Below are 17,662 nucleotides of genomic sequence, written 5' to 3'. Positions count from 1 at the left end.
GTTAATATTTTTTTAATCACTCTCTTAGACAATGTCTCAAGTGATACAAATTCAAGAGTGTTAAAAATGATTAAAATTGATTATTTGATTTAAATAGCATATAAAAATAATATAATTATAAAGATCTCAAAATATAATTATATGTAAAGTATTACAAAATAATGAAAAAAGTATAAATAGTAAAAATAGTAAGTAATTTTTCTCTAAATTTGTTTTAAAACTACAATAATTTTTTTATTTTGTACCTAATCATTTAATAGAATCATTTTTAAGTAGATAAGTTTCTCTTTATTTGTTGATGTAAATATTTTTCATAGACAAATTACAAATTGTGAAATAAAGTGATAATAATAAAAGTCTTATGTATGATATACAAGTAGGTTAAATAAATAGTATGAAATTTGAATTTATAACTTAAAATTTGTTAGGGTAATATTATTGTTATTATGACCCTTTTAATATAGATATTTATTATATTTAATTAATATTTTATATTTCAATTGAATAATAATATGTAATAAATTAATTAATTATGGAAGTTATGATTTTAATTTTTATTTTTTTAAATATTTTACTAAAAATTGATGAGTTAATTTTTAAGTTTTGTCAAGTAATCAAAATTGATGATATGACATCATTAGAAAAAGAAACACAGCTTAAATCTAATGTACAAAAAGTTAGTATCAATCTTTATATAATAAAAATAGAAAAATCAATAGATAGATAGATAGATAAATTGTGCGTGTGTAATGGACTTTATTTAGCTCTTAAAAGATCAAATGTCTCACATTAGTCCCAAAAACTATATGAATAAAATTAAGACTACTCCTTTCATTAGTTAGACGATGACACATAATATTATTATTTTGCAGTATATCATAGTCTAATTAGCAAATAGACTAATTTGATTTTTTTTTTCACGGTATCCTCAACTCGACAGGTCAAGGATTAATCCGTCGCGGATCTAAGTTCTATTTAAGGGTCTGTCGCTGGCCAATTGGTTGCTGCATGCACAAAGCGAAATTAGCAAATAGACTAATTTGATTTACTACCATATCTTTTACATATATACCAATTTAAGGTATTTGATCTTTTAAAATTCAAATTCACATACACATGATTCTCTAAGGACCATTTTAATTACTAATCCCAAATGTTTTTCTCTCACCCACATGTACACACAAAGACGAGAAAACAATGATGCAGATGAAGACAACAATCAAACAGGAATTAGCATATATATGTGACAACACTAGCTTCGCCATAAAAGGCTGTCTTACAACAAGAGGGAGCAGATCTAGTGATTGTCTTGCGATAAGAAGGATAGGCAATGATTACGTGGTCAATAGCAGAAGCAGGCACCGGGTGGAGGAGGGCAAGAAAGGGAGAAAGGGAGAGAGCTTTCGGATTTGAAAATTTGGATAAAAAAATCATATTATCAATTTTGTCAATATGAAAGTTAAAAGGAGTAATCAGAGAAGAAAAAAAATTTAACGAATCTCCTTTGTGCATCTCTCCTTTCAGAGCGGACATAAAAACACTAATTTAGTGCAAACAAGATGTCATGTGCGTGTCTATAACACTAAATATGATGGTGTGTCTCATTTTATAACGCCCAAATGAGTAATTGGTGAAAAAAGAATAATGGCAAATAAAGGTATCAAGTTTTAATTTTCTCTCTCATAATACCATGTTTGATGAACACAAGATAATGTGGAAAATGATTCTGATTTTTAAATTCTCAATTGTGAAGTCATACAAGTGTATATATATATATATATATATATATATATATATATATATATATATATATATATATATATATATATATATATATATATATATATATTACACAAGGTGTGGTTCAGTCAATTGACTAAAGCTAACTGACTAATACAGTTATGATTAACTGACTAATTTACCTTGATTAATCTGCCACTGATGCATAATGCCTAATAAAAACCCTCACAGTCATAAAAAATAATGAAATCAACAGGAGTAAATGGACAAACATATAAATGTGTCATGTTATTAGTAAGGATTTGATATTTATAAATCTTTAAGCTGTACTTTTGTCCATCAAAAGCAATCTCCAAGGTGTATATTGACATTTACAAAACTCTGTATTTTTATTCACTCGAAAGAGATTTGGAACCAATTATATTACTGTAAGCTGCTAAAGAGTTAAACTCCAAATCATTTAATATTCTATGCTTCATACTAAAAATATAAAAAAACTATGCTAATCACCACTGTTAAGACGAAGCAAATTAAGATGAGAGTTAGCCCAAAGGGACTACTTGGCCAAATCAAGGGAATGAGAAGCTTCTAGATTATCAACTCAAACAAATCAATTAAAGTAGCTAATAGCAGTTACCAAGAAAAGCCTAAGGACTTTCTTCAAACTAGTCTTTAATATCACTAAAGTTTGGAATCCAAATCATTTTAAGAACCATCTCCAACTTCAAATTTCCATTGAAGTTACTCCGCTCTACAAGAACAGATGCCACAAAAAGTTATTTCCTAAAATTGGAAAACCATAATCAATTCCCTTTTTGGGTGGAGAATAATTCCAAAAGTCCAGCCTGCTCCAATAGTCAAATACTTTTTTTACTTTGAAAGAAGGAGGCAAGACACTTCTTAGCATGCAAGCAAAAAGTCAAATACTTGCTGAGAAGGTAGAAGTGAGGATTACACATAATTCAGGGCATTCAAGGTAAGTATTCAAAATGAACTATTAATAGCAACATCAGCAGAATTCAACAACAAATAATATGTATTAATAGCAATTCTACAATAACCAATAAAATTTATCATTTTTAGCTAAACACTTGGCTAACAAAGGTATTTTTATCTGTAATATCCAAAGAATACGGTATTGGCTAAACTCTAAACTCTAAATATTAAACTAATCTTTAAACCTTAAATAAGGTATTGGCTCAAAGTGTTGGCTAATATTAATAAAAGGTATTGACCCAACAATTCTCATGTAATAATCCAACAAAGACAGAAAGACACACCTATTCAATGCTGCGGCTGCAACCCTCAACCACTACATTGAGCGAAATCAATATAAAGTCGATCAATATAAAGTGGCTCTATCAATATATCGTTCTTGACAGGATCAAGAAAAATAGACCAACGGAACAGAACCAAGCGGATGCCTTTGCTGAAAACCGAGAATGAGTTTCCCTGTAACCGTTTCGCACCTTCCGTTCTTCTGGATGGAACCCTGCACACAAAAAGATCAAACCAGCCACTGCTCTTCTCTAGCGACATCAACCGACTGAGACATTGAAGAAGGGAAGGGCGTTATCTCAAAAGCCTACGAGTGTGTGTGTGACTCCTCTGCTTCACTCTTTTCCTTTTCTTTTTGGAATTTTTCGTGAACACTGAAAGTTGGGGAAGAGCTTGTAAGTTGTAAGGACATTAAAAACAGTTAACAAAGACAACATCAAAACATAATAATCATGTCAATTAACATCTAAGTTATTCCCACAAGAGTGTGTTTTTGAAACAGAGATTAAAATAAAAGCATAATATTAAAACGGAATTACAGTAAAAGAAGTGAAAGAAATTTAGCACATTTCAAAAGTACAGTACATACCTGCCCAACTGCACCATAGTAAAACTAGCATAATGAATCAGCTCGTCCTTGTAAATCATAATCTCTAAATGAGGTTTCAATTCCCAAGATTAATGGACTTGGGTTAGCAATGATTGACTACTTGTACCACAAGATACTAGTGCAAACACTCATCATCATCCCTAATAACTGTCATTCTTTATCTAGAAATGAATCAATTTGTGATTCTGAACTTCAAAATTGATGCTTTCCTGCCATTTGAAATAGCAACAATGGAAAAGCAAGGTAGAAAAAAAAACATGAAAATTACATATAGCTCATACACAAACCCACAAGGCATACATATATTTGGAACACAGAGTACAAGAATTGAAAAATTTAAACTAGGAATCTTTCTTACATTTAGAGTGAAGGAATTATGAGGACAAATGAAAAAGCCATTGCTCCAAAAGATAACTAATATAAGCTAATATCATTTGATATAATATAAGCTAAATATTATGACGTAGTATCTCAGTAAAGGCGTTAAACACATTCCAATCCTATCATGCAATGCAATTATTACCTAGCATTCAACTCTTATCCAAATCTTTCTGCATGTTCCAGAAATTTCATGTTTATCAAGTCATTGCTTGTTAAAATAATAGAATGTGGATCAACTTTGGTTGATATTTCTCACTATCTATATTTGCATTTACATCATTCAAATGTTCATCCATCTAAGACAAAAAGTTGTCTTTGAATGTCACATACATATGACAAAATATTCACATGATTAACAGAAATATGTACTATTCAAATACCAATGTATTATTCAACGGGAAAGCAACCCACATCTAAGCAGGAAGCATACAAGTTTCTTACCTAACCAAAATTAGAGATTCAGAAGGTATTATAGTGTAAGTCATACAGAAATCTGAAATGAAACCAAACCTAACCAACAAAATAGATTAATTAACCTGAGAAAGAAAAGCACTTGATTAAAATAATGAAAGACAGTACAGAACTTAATAGTATCATCATCTCATTCTTCATAAAAATACTTATCATGAAACAAATAATTGTAACTCTGGATGAATCTTATGAAGTTTTTTCAAGAATTCATTGCATGGAATGCTTGTTTCTTTCGATGTATGTTGAGAAAACTTCGGAAGAATGCTTTTAATATCAAAATCTTTTGACATGTTACAAAGACAATTTAAGATGGTAGAAGTTAATTTCGAGTCCAAAACAACACCCTTATCAGCCATTTGATGAAGCAATGGAATGATGTTTTCTCTCTCTCCCGTTAAACTATAACCCTTTAGCAATGTATCAAATACAATCGCGTCCGGTACATGGCCAAAAGCAATCATTCTCTCGTAGAGTGACTTGACAACATCCAACTGCTCAAGTCTTGCGAACCTGTTAATCAATATTGAAAAGGTAATGGCATCAGGAACCAAATCCATCTTAACCATATCGTATAGCAATTCCTTTGCGTATTGAAAGTCTCCTGCTTTGAGAGTTCCATCAATTATAATATTAAAGGATGAAACATCCGGACATTGATTCACATTCCTGATTTCTTGAAATAATCTCTTTGCCTGATCCAAACTACTTTCCTTGCACAATGCAGCCATTACAGCATTATAATCAGTTACCGAGGGTCTAATTCCATGAGCTAATTTTTTATTGAGAAGTCCTTTTGCAATACTAAGCATCTGTATTTTGCACAAACCATTAATCATGACACTATAAGTCAATGCATTGGGGGGAATTCCTAAGTCGATTACACATTTCCAAAGTTCTAGTGCCTTAACAAGTTTTCCAGCATTTAGATAACCACCGATCAAGGAATTATAAGTTACCACATTACCCGCTACCCCCCTTCGAATCATTGTATTATAGATACTTGCAGCATCACCAAGACATCCTGATTTGCAAAGTCCCTGAATTGCAAGATTATACGTGAAGACATCAGGCTTAATATGAGATTTCTTATTCAATAACCACTTGCAAAGGTGCACTGCTTGTTCAATTTCCCCAACTCTAAATAGTCCCTGCAACAATGTGTTGTAGGTAACCGTGTCAGGTTTCTTCCCCTTATCCGCCATCATTTCAAGAATCTTGAGTGCATCATCTAACCGACCTTCCTTACAAAGTCCACATATCATGACATTGTAAGTTACAGCACTTGCTTCTTCCCCCTTTTGCATCATCAAATCCAACACTCTCATCGCATCAGACACCCTCCCGTTCTTGGAAAGCCCATCAATGACAACTGTATAAGCAACAACATCAAGCTGGATTCCACGAGACACCATATCGTTCAGCATCTTCGAAGCTTCTTGCCACTGCCCATTCTTGCAAAGGGCATGCATCAAACAGCTATAGGTAACCACGTTCGGCGTAATCCCCTTTCTCAACATCTCATCAAGGAGTTCCTTACCCCTCCCAATGTCACCTTTGTTACAAAATCCACCAATTAGAGAATTATATACAAACACATCAGCATCCAAACCTTCCTTTCCCATCTCCTCCATCAAATTAAAACCCTCATCAACTTCACCATTCTTACAAAGGCCATCAATCAAAGCACCAAAGGTAACTGAATTCGGCTGGCATTCCTCTTCCGCACCCTTCATCACCCGAAAAAATGCCCTAGCCTCCACCAATTTCTTTGCTTTACACAACCCATTCAATAGGGTATTGTAACTAACTCTATCAGGGCACACATAATTCCTCTTCATCTCATGAAACAAGCACATGGCCTTCTCACAATCACCGTTCTTAACAAATCCTTTCAACACAAGGTTCATATTATACACATTGACCCCAAAACCACGCTTGATTATCATCCCCACTACGGCGAAAGCTAAATTCGGCTTCTGGGAATTGACAAAACTCTCAATCAAAGCACTGTAGGAAGTGAACCTTGGCAGAACAGAGACACGGACCATCGCATTATAAACCAACACGACTGAGTCATAGAGCTTCTGCTTCCGCAGGTTATCGATGAGGCTGTTGCAAGCGGATTCATTCGGCACCGAACCGGAATCAACGGCACGGTGGAAGAGGGAAATGGCTTCAGAAAGTGAGTGAGGGTTGGATTTCTCAATAAGAAACCTTAACTGTGATTCTATTGAAGCTGAAGGAGCATAGAAGGTGCGAAATGAAAAGATTGGCGAAGGGTTAAGGAAGGGTTTTGGAGTCATTGTTAATCCACAGAGATAGGAAGCGGAAAATACTAAAAGGTTGATTGTGGTGAGAACTACTGTTGAAATGAAAAGTGTGCTTACTTGAAAACTGTGGTTACCGAAATGAATGTTGTTTGCTGCTGTGAAGGGTTGAGAAGTAATTGCACACTGCAGAGATGGGAATCCCACTTCCTCTCATATTTACATAACCTTTAATATAAAACTATTCACTAGCAGAAGGGGTGGAGCAGCACAGCAGAGCTCAGAGGAAGCGGCAGCGGGGGAACAGAAGCGTGGAGATCAGATAGAATGCAGAAGCGGAGGAGAGGCGAAAACAGATAACACAGGGCGGCAAGTGAGTCACCAGAGGGGGGAAAACAGGCCAACGAAGAAAACACCAGCACTGTAGAGAGCAGAGCTCAGCGAGACTGAGACAGGATCGAAAAAGTATGAGGCGAGGTCGCAAGGTAGAGCAAGGAGTAAAGTGGGAAACTGCCCAGAAACTCAAAAAGTCATATAATATAATTGAGATAATCAATTTTAATAAAAACTAAATTAATTAATTAACCAAATGACATTTTTATGAACAGATTAAAAACAAAAAATGTAAGAAAAATTAACTAACCTTCGGCGGTCTTCGAATGAGCAGAGTATGAAGGAGAAGGAGCAAGAATGTGACGCGGAGAAGCTGGCGGCAACGACGAGCACACGATGGACGACAAAGCTGGACCTAGTGACGCAACAGACGACAAAATTGGACCAGGCAAAGAAACTGGCGACGCAACGAACTGGACCTGGCGGCAGACAACAAGGCGTGCTGGACTAGGCGAAGAAGCTGACGACGCGCGAAGAAAAGAAGCTGGCGAAGAATGGCGTGACGGCGGCGGTGAGAAGAACGATGGCGACTATGGAGGCTAGGGTTTGAGTGCAACAACCGGCGGCGCTGTTTCTCACTCCTTGCCGGGTGGGGAGAGACTTCTGTGACTGTTTTGGGGGTGAGGAACTGCAGTGTAGAGGAATGGGAGGCGTTCAGGGCTTGAGGTGAGGACTGATAACCAAGGTTCTGAGAAACGGACCGGTCATCGAACCGTTCTAGTCACTGGTTCACTGGTTTACTGGTCTCACCGGTCCAACCGTGGTTCAACCGAAAAAACCGTTTTAGAATAAAATAATAAATAAATTATAAATACATTCTAAAATATAATTATAGTCTAATATAAATTTTAAAATATCTTCCAAATTTGAAATACTACATGAAATGTCATCAACCAAAGCTATATGATCTTATCAAAATACAAATACTTTAGTTAATAAATATAGGCAAGCAACTCTACCACAATCAACAAGAGGTGAAAAGGAAGAGAGAGCAGAGAGACAATCAACATATATTACACATTCATATGTACAACAATTGACAAGTAGAGATAGGTACTACATAAACAAATTGGAAGCTTGCTGAAAATGGCATTACCAAAACTGCAGTTTCGAGTCTGCAATCTCCCAATCTAAAAACATGAGAAAGTACCTATGAAAGTTCCCATTTACAATTGTTACCAAATAAAAACCAAGAAATAAAAACACATTGTGTTGTTTGACCATTATATTATCTCAGGGAGGCTGTGCAATTGATACAGTTGGGAACCAAAATTGAGTTCCAAAGAAAAAAATGGGTCAAAAAATACAACTTACCCATTTTTAGTCCTAAGCTTCCCTGTATTTCCTATCATGGTCACCAACCCAAAAAATATCAACCATTTGACAAAGAATTCATAGTTTAGTAACAGTTTTCTATTAGCATCTATGTTGGACCTGGTAACAAGATAAATTCACAGTTTAGATATTCTGAACACATGAAAATACATGGATTGTGTAGATCATATGACCAATATGATTTCTTTCTTGATTTTTTGTAGTGGGTTCTGTCATCTCTTTCTCCATTTTCTTTTCTCTTCATCTTAATAAAATCCTTCTCTCATGAAAAAGAAATAGATAAAAATGAAAATATCTAAATGGATGAGCAATGAGCAGTGACAGAGTCATCAATCCTCAATTTAATAAACAAGATTAACAAGATTTTCAATTTAAGCAAGAAGCAGTGAGCAATGAGCAACGACAGAGTCATCAATCATCATCAATCACAGGTTCACAAGAACCCACGGCAAACCACTCCAACCCAAAAATCTCAACAGTCAAAATTATCCAATAATTATTCAACCCAGTAACAAGTAACAACAAAGTTCACAGCTTAACTAACAATAATTATTCATAATTATTCAACAAAATTCACAGTTCATAGAAAAATCAAAAATCACAGTTCACAGAACTTCACAGTAACGAAAAATTATTCAATTATAGTTAAAAAAAATTACCTAAAAGCTAGAACCTAGAAGCCTTGAACAGAACACGCAAGAGGAAGACACCGAGAAAAGGAGCACCTTCGAACGGGACAGTGGCTGCGGTGGAACAGAGCTAGCACCGGCGGGACCATGCCTGCGCGACGGAGGCTTCCACGTTCGCACGGTGGCTGCGCGATGGAGGGGAAGGAAGGTTGCGATGGCTGCTGCGCGATGGAGGGGAAGTGAGGGAGCCGGCGGTGGCTGGACGGGAGTGAGGGAGGACCAGGAGGTCGATGAGAGGAGCTCTGGATTGAGTGTGAGAGAGGCAGAGAGCGTTCCTGGAGTCTGGACTATGGAGTTAGGGCTGGACTCGAGTGGAGTAGTGGAGTTTGGATTCAGCACAACCAAAACGATGGCGTTTGCTTCCTAATTCAAAAAACCGGCCGGATCACGGTTAGGTTCGACTAATCAATTCCTGGCCAGTAGGTGGTTTTTAAAATTGCGATTTTGGCATCTCACCATCCTTTTTTGCAATGGTTCACAGTTTGACCGGACAATTCAAACCGATTTTCAGAACCTTGTTGAGAATTGAGAAAAATCTTGCACGTTCTTTTTTTAGCAGCTAGGGGTGCACATGACCTGCCCTGACCCGGTCTCGAACACTTTAGGGACTAATTTGGTGTGATTTCACCGGGTTTAGGATCGGGTATGGGTCTCAAAAATGGACCCAGTCATTATTTCGGGTTGGGTCTGAACCATAGTTTGGGTCACCCGAAGTCGACCCGGTGGCCCAGTCATCATACACAATTAATATTTTGTGTTATTAGTAATGGATCATGACTATTCTTATGTGGAATTTAAGTATTGTAAATTTTAATATTGTGTTATTAGTCATTATAAGACTATAAGTTAATGTTTTATGTTTAAAATGTATAAGACTTTAGACTAATGCATAATATTGTGTTATTTGTATTGATTTAAATATTTTGTGTTATTAGACAATATTAGTATTGATTGTGGTTATGCTTTAATTTTGAAGAAGTGTTAGTTCTTGTTATATTTTTCTAAATAAATATTACCATGTTAAATAATGATTGGAGTCTTGGAATTTTGGATATTTTTATATGCTACCTTACAAGAAGGTATCAACGTAATATAATGTTAACGGCCCGGTTTTCACCCGGTATAATTGTGACCCGAAAGTGTATTGGTTTCATCGGGTCTAGGGCCGGATTCGGGTTTAATAAATAGACCCGGTGTATCTTTCGTGCCGGATCTGGGTCACATCAAACTCGGCTTCACCCGACCCATGTGCACTCCTATTAGCAGCATAAAGTGATTTCATGAGAACCGGCCGAGTCCCAATTTGATTTGATCGGTCAAAAATCGACCGGTTCATCAATTTTCAGTCAATTCTAAAGACAGTAATTTTTATGTTCATCGATTGATGTTCAATTTGCGGTTAGATCGATTGAACCGACTGATCCAATTCGATTTCCAGAACTATAGTTGTAACTATGAGTGTGCATTTTGAACAATATTGGTTCAAAATTTTTGAACATTGTCAGCAAATATTAATATCTTTTCTCAATACTTGGCCAGTAATAAATTATACTTATATTTATAAAAGTTTTACATATAAAAAACATATATAATTTATACTTATATTTATTAGAATTAGAATTTATACACATAATTAATACAATATGCACTTATATTATTCATAATTTTAAATTATACACATAAATTAATAAAATTTATTTATTAAAAATAATATAATATTTATGTTGGTTAAATAATGACAAAAAATAATAAAAATTACTGACACTATAAAATTTTTTATATATATTTTTATTTTTTTAATATTTTAATATAAGAATCACAATTTTTTTTTGAAAAATCTTTTTCATCATAATATTATTCTTTCTCTTATCTGAGTGGAGTTTTTGTCTAAAGTATATTTTTTAAGAAAAATTATTCTAGAACACACTATTTGGGAATTTAATTATTAAAAATAATTTTTAGTATTAAATTATTAAAAAATAAATTTATATAATATTTATAAAAAATAATCGATTTTTTCTTTAAAAAAGTATGTTTTATTTATTTCTTCTTATAAATATATTTTTCTCTCATTATTTACATACTCAAAGTTTTATGTATACATATTTGTTTCTTCCTACAAACCACCAATTTACCATTAATAAATTTCTTAAGTCCTAATTTTTTTTAATAGGATAATATTTAATAGTTAAATTAGTCCGTAAAAAATGAGTCGTTCTTTAAATTCATCTTTAAAAAATTATATCAATTAAATTAATTATTCAAAGATTAAAAATTAATTATTTTTGTCCTTCCGTAACTCAATTAATAATTTTTATCAAAAGATTGATGATATAAAACTTAACTGACAGCATACATGATATTTAGCATATTCAATTAGATACTAAACATATATTTATGAAAATTTATCAATTTTATCCATTTTTCAATTATATAAATTCTAATCCTAATATAATTTAATGACACTAAATTGATAAATTTTTATAAATATATTTATTTAGCGTCTAATTGAATATATTAAGTATCAAGTATGATGTGAGTTAACATTTCGTATCATCAATTATTGACGAAAACTACTAGTTGAGTGACCAAAGGACAAAAATAATTAATTAATAATATTTGAAAGACTAATTTGATTAATAAAATCTTTTAAAAACAAATTTAAAAAATAGTCTATCTTTTAAAAAATAATTTAACTATTAACTTTTTTTTAATTTAACACTTTTATCAATGTTATGACTAGTGTGATTTGAAAATTTTTCAATTTGAAATGTTAGTGTAAAAAACTATAGCCCTTTTTTTTTCTTACTCTTCAATGTTTTTTTTCTTACTCTTCAATGTTCCTTTGCAATGGAAATACGATTTTTTTTTCCCTCTAATGGAAAGGCGATTTATAATTCTACAGTCGTTTTTTTTTCCACTGTCATTCTCTTTTTTGGTATAATATGTATTTGGAATATATGAATGGCCGAGTTTCATGAAAAAAAATTAACCTTGAATACAAGATATCATTGATTTATTTGTAATCAATCCCCAGAAAATAAAATTTATGTTTTATAATTTCATAATTTTGTCAAAGCATAAAAATTAGAACACATAGTTAACGAAGACAACAAATTTTAATAGCCTTTCAGCTTCTATTTAGTGCCTTGTGTTCGTATAAAAATTTTATTTATTTAATCAATGTTGTTATGCTAATATTTTTACCATTTTAGCTGATAGTGTAATCAATAATTATCAATAATAAGTCAATATTAATATTATTAAATCACAAAACAAAGTTTGTCGGTGTGTCCTGCATATAAAAAATAGATTATCTATTGTTTATATTCTAGCTCAAAATATAACAAGCTTAGAATAATAAAATCCAAATAAAAAAATCGATTTCTATTATAGTTACTCAATTTTATAGAGGTCGGATATGGCAATACAAAGACTGTCTCTACTTATTTTAATAAGCAATCAACTTCTAAGATATTTTTCACTCATCTAAAATGAAGATCTCAACAACTTCCCAAAATAAAAGAAACGGTCATCTACTATCAAAGGTGAAATTACTCTAAAAGGTAGTTATCTATTTTACTATAAATATATTAACACCCTCAAGTATATTCAGAACCTAATCTACTAAAAGCTGCCTAAAATCTTTGTTAACTTAAGCATTGGAATTCCTTGCAGGCATCACCTCCCATCTCCTTATGAAAAACTCAGACGGCGGCACCTCGGCACCAACAGAAGTTGGACGCTACCCAAAAGGAGTTGGACCTCACATTCAGGCCCAAAAGCAACCCAATTTCAGGTAACACTCAAAACATTGGCTCTGTTGCTGGAGACCTGAAAATCTACATCCAATCATGACGGACGATCAATTCGAAGACGGACATATGGCATCCGAATCTGAACTAGAGCACTATAATGACGACTGAGCACTCATGATACCTACACGATCAAATAGAACATATGACCCTAATGGAGAGGGAATGTCGGGAAACTTTCAACCCAAGAAAATCGATTAGGAGGTACATTCACCCGAGAATGAGGAGCCTCTGCACCCAACAAAAATTATGGGACTCGTACACGGGCATCATGGCCAACTGGAGCAATTCTAGCAGGAGATAGAACAACAACGAGAAGTTGAACGAAGAGAATTAGAAGAAAAACTTCTGAAATTAGAAGCCGACCTACAAAATCGAAGCAATCATATAGATCGGCAGGAAAGTCCTTTTGGTGGAGAATATTTATTTATAGAAGAGATCATGCGGGTTAAGGTTCCAAGGAACTTTAAAAGTCCCGACATAGACCTTTATGTTGGAACAACTGACCTAAGACATCATTTCAAGAATTTTAAAAGTCAGATCTGTTTGGCTGATGCGTCCGATACGACGCCTTGCAAAACTTTCCTGACAACGTTAACTAAAGCGGCGATGAAGTGGTTTGATAACTTACCACCTAGGTCGGTGACTTGTTTTTATGATCTTGTAAGGAAGTTTTTCACCTGATTTTTTATTTAGAAAGATAAAGTCAAGCATGCTCCAAGTTTTCTAGAGGTCAAACAAGAAGTCGGAAAAACACTCCGAACTTATATGAAAAAATTCAACAAAATTTGTTTAGAAATTCAGAATTTACCTCTAGAAGCAGTAATAATGGAGTTAGTTAATAGCCTCAAAGAAGGATTATTTTTTCAATCCATATTAAAGCGACATTCGACTTATTTGTACGAAATACAAAAACGGAAAAAAAAGTACATTAATATAGAGGAGAATTCTGTAAAATTCCAAATTCTTTTAGAAATTAAATAGTATGTAAGTTATTTATAATTTATTATAATCATTGATAATTTTATTTAAAAAAATTAATTTTTAAAAATAATTAAATTAAATTTTACAATACTTTGAGTTTAAAATTTATTAGAATTAAAATTTTCTAAATAATTGAATAATTAAAAGTTTTATTTAATTTTATGAAGTAAAAAAAAATTATTTATTTAACTCTACTTAATTAAAAATAATTTATAAATTGAAAAAAATAATATTCTTAAAATTAATTATATTAGATTAAATTTGATTTTTAGTTAATACTCTAGCTAAACCCTAATTCCTAAATCAAACCCCTAAATTCCTAAATTGAAACCCTAACCTTAATTTCAGTTTAACACACATACATCCACATTCTCTAACCCTAAACCCTAGCCGCCAATACAAACTGCCATTCACCCCCTTCATCACATATCCACCAACGAAAGAGAGAGCTCGCCGCCGCTACCGGAGCTCCACCACTGTCAAGTCATTGTAGAACCAGAGAAAGGAGAAGTCCGCAGCTGAAGTCATCGAAAAGTGAGCCAGAGGAACCAAATGCAATGGAGCTTTGCTGATGTTGCTGCCATGGCCGCCATTTCGTCACTGCCACCGCTAGGTCGTCGTCGCGCCATCGTTAAATCTGTCGTCCTTGCTAGCTCGCAAAAGAGAATCACGATGGAGCTCCGTTTCTGTTTCTCTGCTCCACCGAGATAGGAGCTCCTGGATAGAGGAACGCCAACTGAGAGAGAATGCCGTTGAGTGATGGAAGCTCCGGCGTCGTGCTTCACAGTCATCGGTGGTGGAGCCGCGTCACCGTCACCCCTTGGCCGCCGTTCTTACCACCGTTGATGAAGCTCATCGGAGTTGCTCGAAGGTTACCGCCGCTCTATTTAGTTCTGTTGACAGCTGCGCTACCGCGGCTGTGGTTGCCAAAAATTGTTGCTGGAACCTCTGTCTTCTTGGTAAGTATTTTGTTTCCAAAACTCCTTGAAATCATTGTTCTGTTATAATCTGTTAGAGATTCTGAGATGTTGGTACCATAGAGTTGAGTTCCGGTATTTGAGCCTTGAAATTAAGGTTGCTGTTGAACTACCGGAGCTTCTGGCCACTATCGGAGCTACTACCGGGCTAGTTCAGGATTGTGGCTGCTCTGTTCTGTTGTTACTATAAGTATATTTTATTTTGAATCCTCGCCGTTAGTATTCCATTATATATTATTACCGCTACTGCTGTTGCGAGCCGAGGGAAAAAGGAACTTATCGCGTTAGAATCGTTGCGGGTTTGACTCCTCGAGGTAGGAGCTTTTTTTAAAATTTATTTTATATTATATAATTGTTATAAATAGATATTGGTGTGGAAAATATACTTCTGTGATTATGTTTGTCTGTTGGACTGAATTACTGATTGCTTGAGTGGTGTGCAATTGTTGATAAGAAATTAGTTTGAAAAGTTATTTAGTTGATTATTATGAAAAGTGGTTTTTCTTGATTTTGAAGTTAATTTGATAATGTAAATGAATCGACTTTGAAAATGATTGGAGATATGAAAATGAATTGATTTTGGAAGCGGTTTGATTTTGAATTAGTTTGATTTTATAAATGATTTAATATTTGAGATGGTTTGATTTTGAAAAAAAATTTATTATTGGAATTGGTTCAATTTGAAAATACTTTGATATTAGAACTAGTTGAGTTTTGGAAAATGATTGAGAACTGGAAATGGTTAAGAAGGGTTTGAGGAATGTTTGGACGGGATGCAAAAAGGGTGGTAGAGTCCGAATTTTAGAGAAGATGTCGCCGAAATTTGATAAAAATTAGAAGTTTCGTTTGAAGTAATTATTTAAAAGGATTTGGTTTTTAAGATTATATGTTTTAAGTTTGTTTTCTTAGAAAAGAATGAATTATGTTTTGAATTGGGATTGTTGATGAATGGAATGGGAGGATGGATGATGATTATTGAATTTGAATTAAGGATGATAAGGAATGATTTTAAAGTATGATTTTTGAATGAATGTGGAAATGAGATATGAATTGATGATGATAATAAATTAAAAATATATGAGACTTACAAATTGAGATAAATTGTTGACCCTCTGTACGTAAGATGTGACCGGACACTTTAACTCCCCAGGTTCTTCAATGAGCATATATATATATATATATATATATATATATATATATATATATATATATATATATATATATGAATTTGAGCTTGGGACTTTGTCTCTCCCCATGGATGAGCTTGGGATTTTTCCTATGGATATTATTGAGCTTGGGGACACGCGTACAGAGGGATTGTCCAATGGTTAGCTACCAGGACATATCGAATTGGCTGTATAACCGATAGATGAATTCATTAGTCATAGGACAGACATGTATCATATGCATTTGTATGCTTTGCTTACATGTGGATTTGTTTTGTTTTGCCTAATTGCTTAACTGTTATTAAATGATATCAGAACTATTTACTGTAACTGCTATCTATACTTGTGCTTTCCTTGTCTGTTTTACTTGTGTTTGCTCTAGTATGGTGCTTTTGTTGATTGAGTATTGGTGCTGAATTGATGATAGTGTTGATTGATTTTGTGGTTGGTTTCTGATTAAGATTTAGAAAAGTATGAAATATCAAGCTGGTTCAACATAGATTTAATGAACTTATGTTTGGAACAAGTTGATCATTCATATTGTTAGGAAACTTTTAAGATTCTTTTATAAGAAAAATGAGTTTGGATTTCTGTATAATTAACTAATTTCTTTTAAAGAGGTTTTGGGTTTTCGGATGCTTAAACTGTCGGTTTTTAAAAGATTCATAAAATAACGATAATCACTGAACTTAAAAATAGATTTCTCTTTAAATATCTTCTTATGATAATTCTGAAGTTCCGTGGTGAGACCGTGTGGTTAGGATCTCACCCTTCTACACCTTTATCTTTTCAGGAGACGAATGACGAGGCTTACGAAGAGTTTTATTGCATTTTGCTTATTCGATGTTATTATTTTAGTTATTATTTATTTATCCCTCGCAATCAACATTATAATTTGTAAGAGGGATAGAAATTGTAATGACTTATGTATATTATATTCATAAGCTATTTATGTAAGAACTTTTGTATATATGATTATACATTGGTTTGTTTTCAAGAAAAAGTATTTTTCTAGATTTTCAAAGAAAACAGCGATAAGGTTTCGATTCAAAAGTTTCTATTTTATTATTAAGTTTTTGAAGTCGTCGTAATACTACTTGCTATCAAAGTGGCGCAGCCGGAAGCGTAACATTCTGATAGTGAGGGTGTTATATTATGGTATCAGAGCAGTTTATTCTAATTAGAGCATTGGAAATGGACTGACTATACTTCATGGCATACTATGAGTGTCTGTTATATTATAGGTCTTGTCCAGATGACGTGAAATAGAGCTTTATGCACATAACTGTCTATTGATTAACGTTGTTAGTTTACCGTTGCATATCTACTGATGTTAGGTTTGGCCAACGTTGTTAGTTTACCGTTGCATATCTACTGATGTTAAGTTTGGCCAACTTAAAATTGATGGTTTATGTGTACGGGAAATTTAACGAGTTATCATAAGCAAAATAGAAGTAATAGGTATTGCGAATCGTGGGTTTTGGGAACGTTAGGAGCTAATTCTTGATGTTACTCGGTTATGTATCTTGAACTCTATGGGTGTTATGTGACTTGTT

General features: G+C 33.6%; 1 protein-coding gene and 1 long non-coding RNA gene across 6 annotated transcripts; one reads left to right on the top strand and one right to left on the bottom strand.

Moving 5' to 3' along the window:
- Nucleotides 1–2,758: 2,758 nt before the first annotated feature.
- Nucleotides 2,759–9,567, bottom strand: LOC112741345 (uncharacterized). Of its 5 annotated transcripts, none has more exons than XM_072216155.1 (5): nucleotides 9,135–9,567; nucleotides 7,391–7,880; nucleotides 4,451–7,257; nucleotides 3,608–3,837; nucleotides 2,759–3,392 (listed from the first exon to the last, which is right to left on the bottom strand). In XM_072216155.1, exon 3 carries the CDS (start codon nucleotides 6,781–6,783, stop codon nucleotides 4,633–4,635), a length of 2,151 nt encoding a protein of 716 aa, XP_072072256.1. In that variant the 5' UTR covers nucleotides 6,784–7,257; nucleotides 7,391–7,880; nucleotides 9,135–9,567; the 3' UTR covers nucleotides 2,759–3,392; nucleotides 3,608–3,837; nucleotides 4,451–4,632. The 5 variants fall into 5 exon arrangements, 4 of the variants coding, with proteins under 4 accessions (XP_072072256.1, XP_072072258.1, XP_072072255.1 ...); XM_072216157.1 differs by having other exon boundaries at nucleotides 9,201–9,453; XR_011871910.1 differs by lacking the exon at nucleotides 4,451–7,257.
- Nucleotides 9,568–14,309: 4,742 nt separating this feature from the next.
- Nucleotides 14,310–17,076, top strand: LOC112741336 (uncharacterized). The gene is made up of 2 exons (XR_011871909.1): nucleotides 14,310–15,254; nucleotides 16,900–17,076. It is a non-coding gene; the product is annotated as an uncharacterized lncRNA (long non-coding RNA).
- The last annotated feature ends 586 nt before the right edge of the window (nucleotides 17,077–17,662 follow it).

The sequence above is a fragment of the Arachis hypogaea genome, chromosome 2 (genome assembly GCF_003086295.3).
Source record: "Arachis hypogaea cultivar Tifrunner chromosome 2, arahy.Tifrunner.gnm2.J5K5, whole genome shotgun sequence".
Taxonomy (NCBI): Eukaryota; Viridiplantae; Streptophyta; class Magnoliopsida; order Fabales; family Fabaceae; genus Arachis; species Arachis hypogaea.
This window is presented reverse-complemented; position numbering and strand designations above follow the sequence as displayed.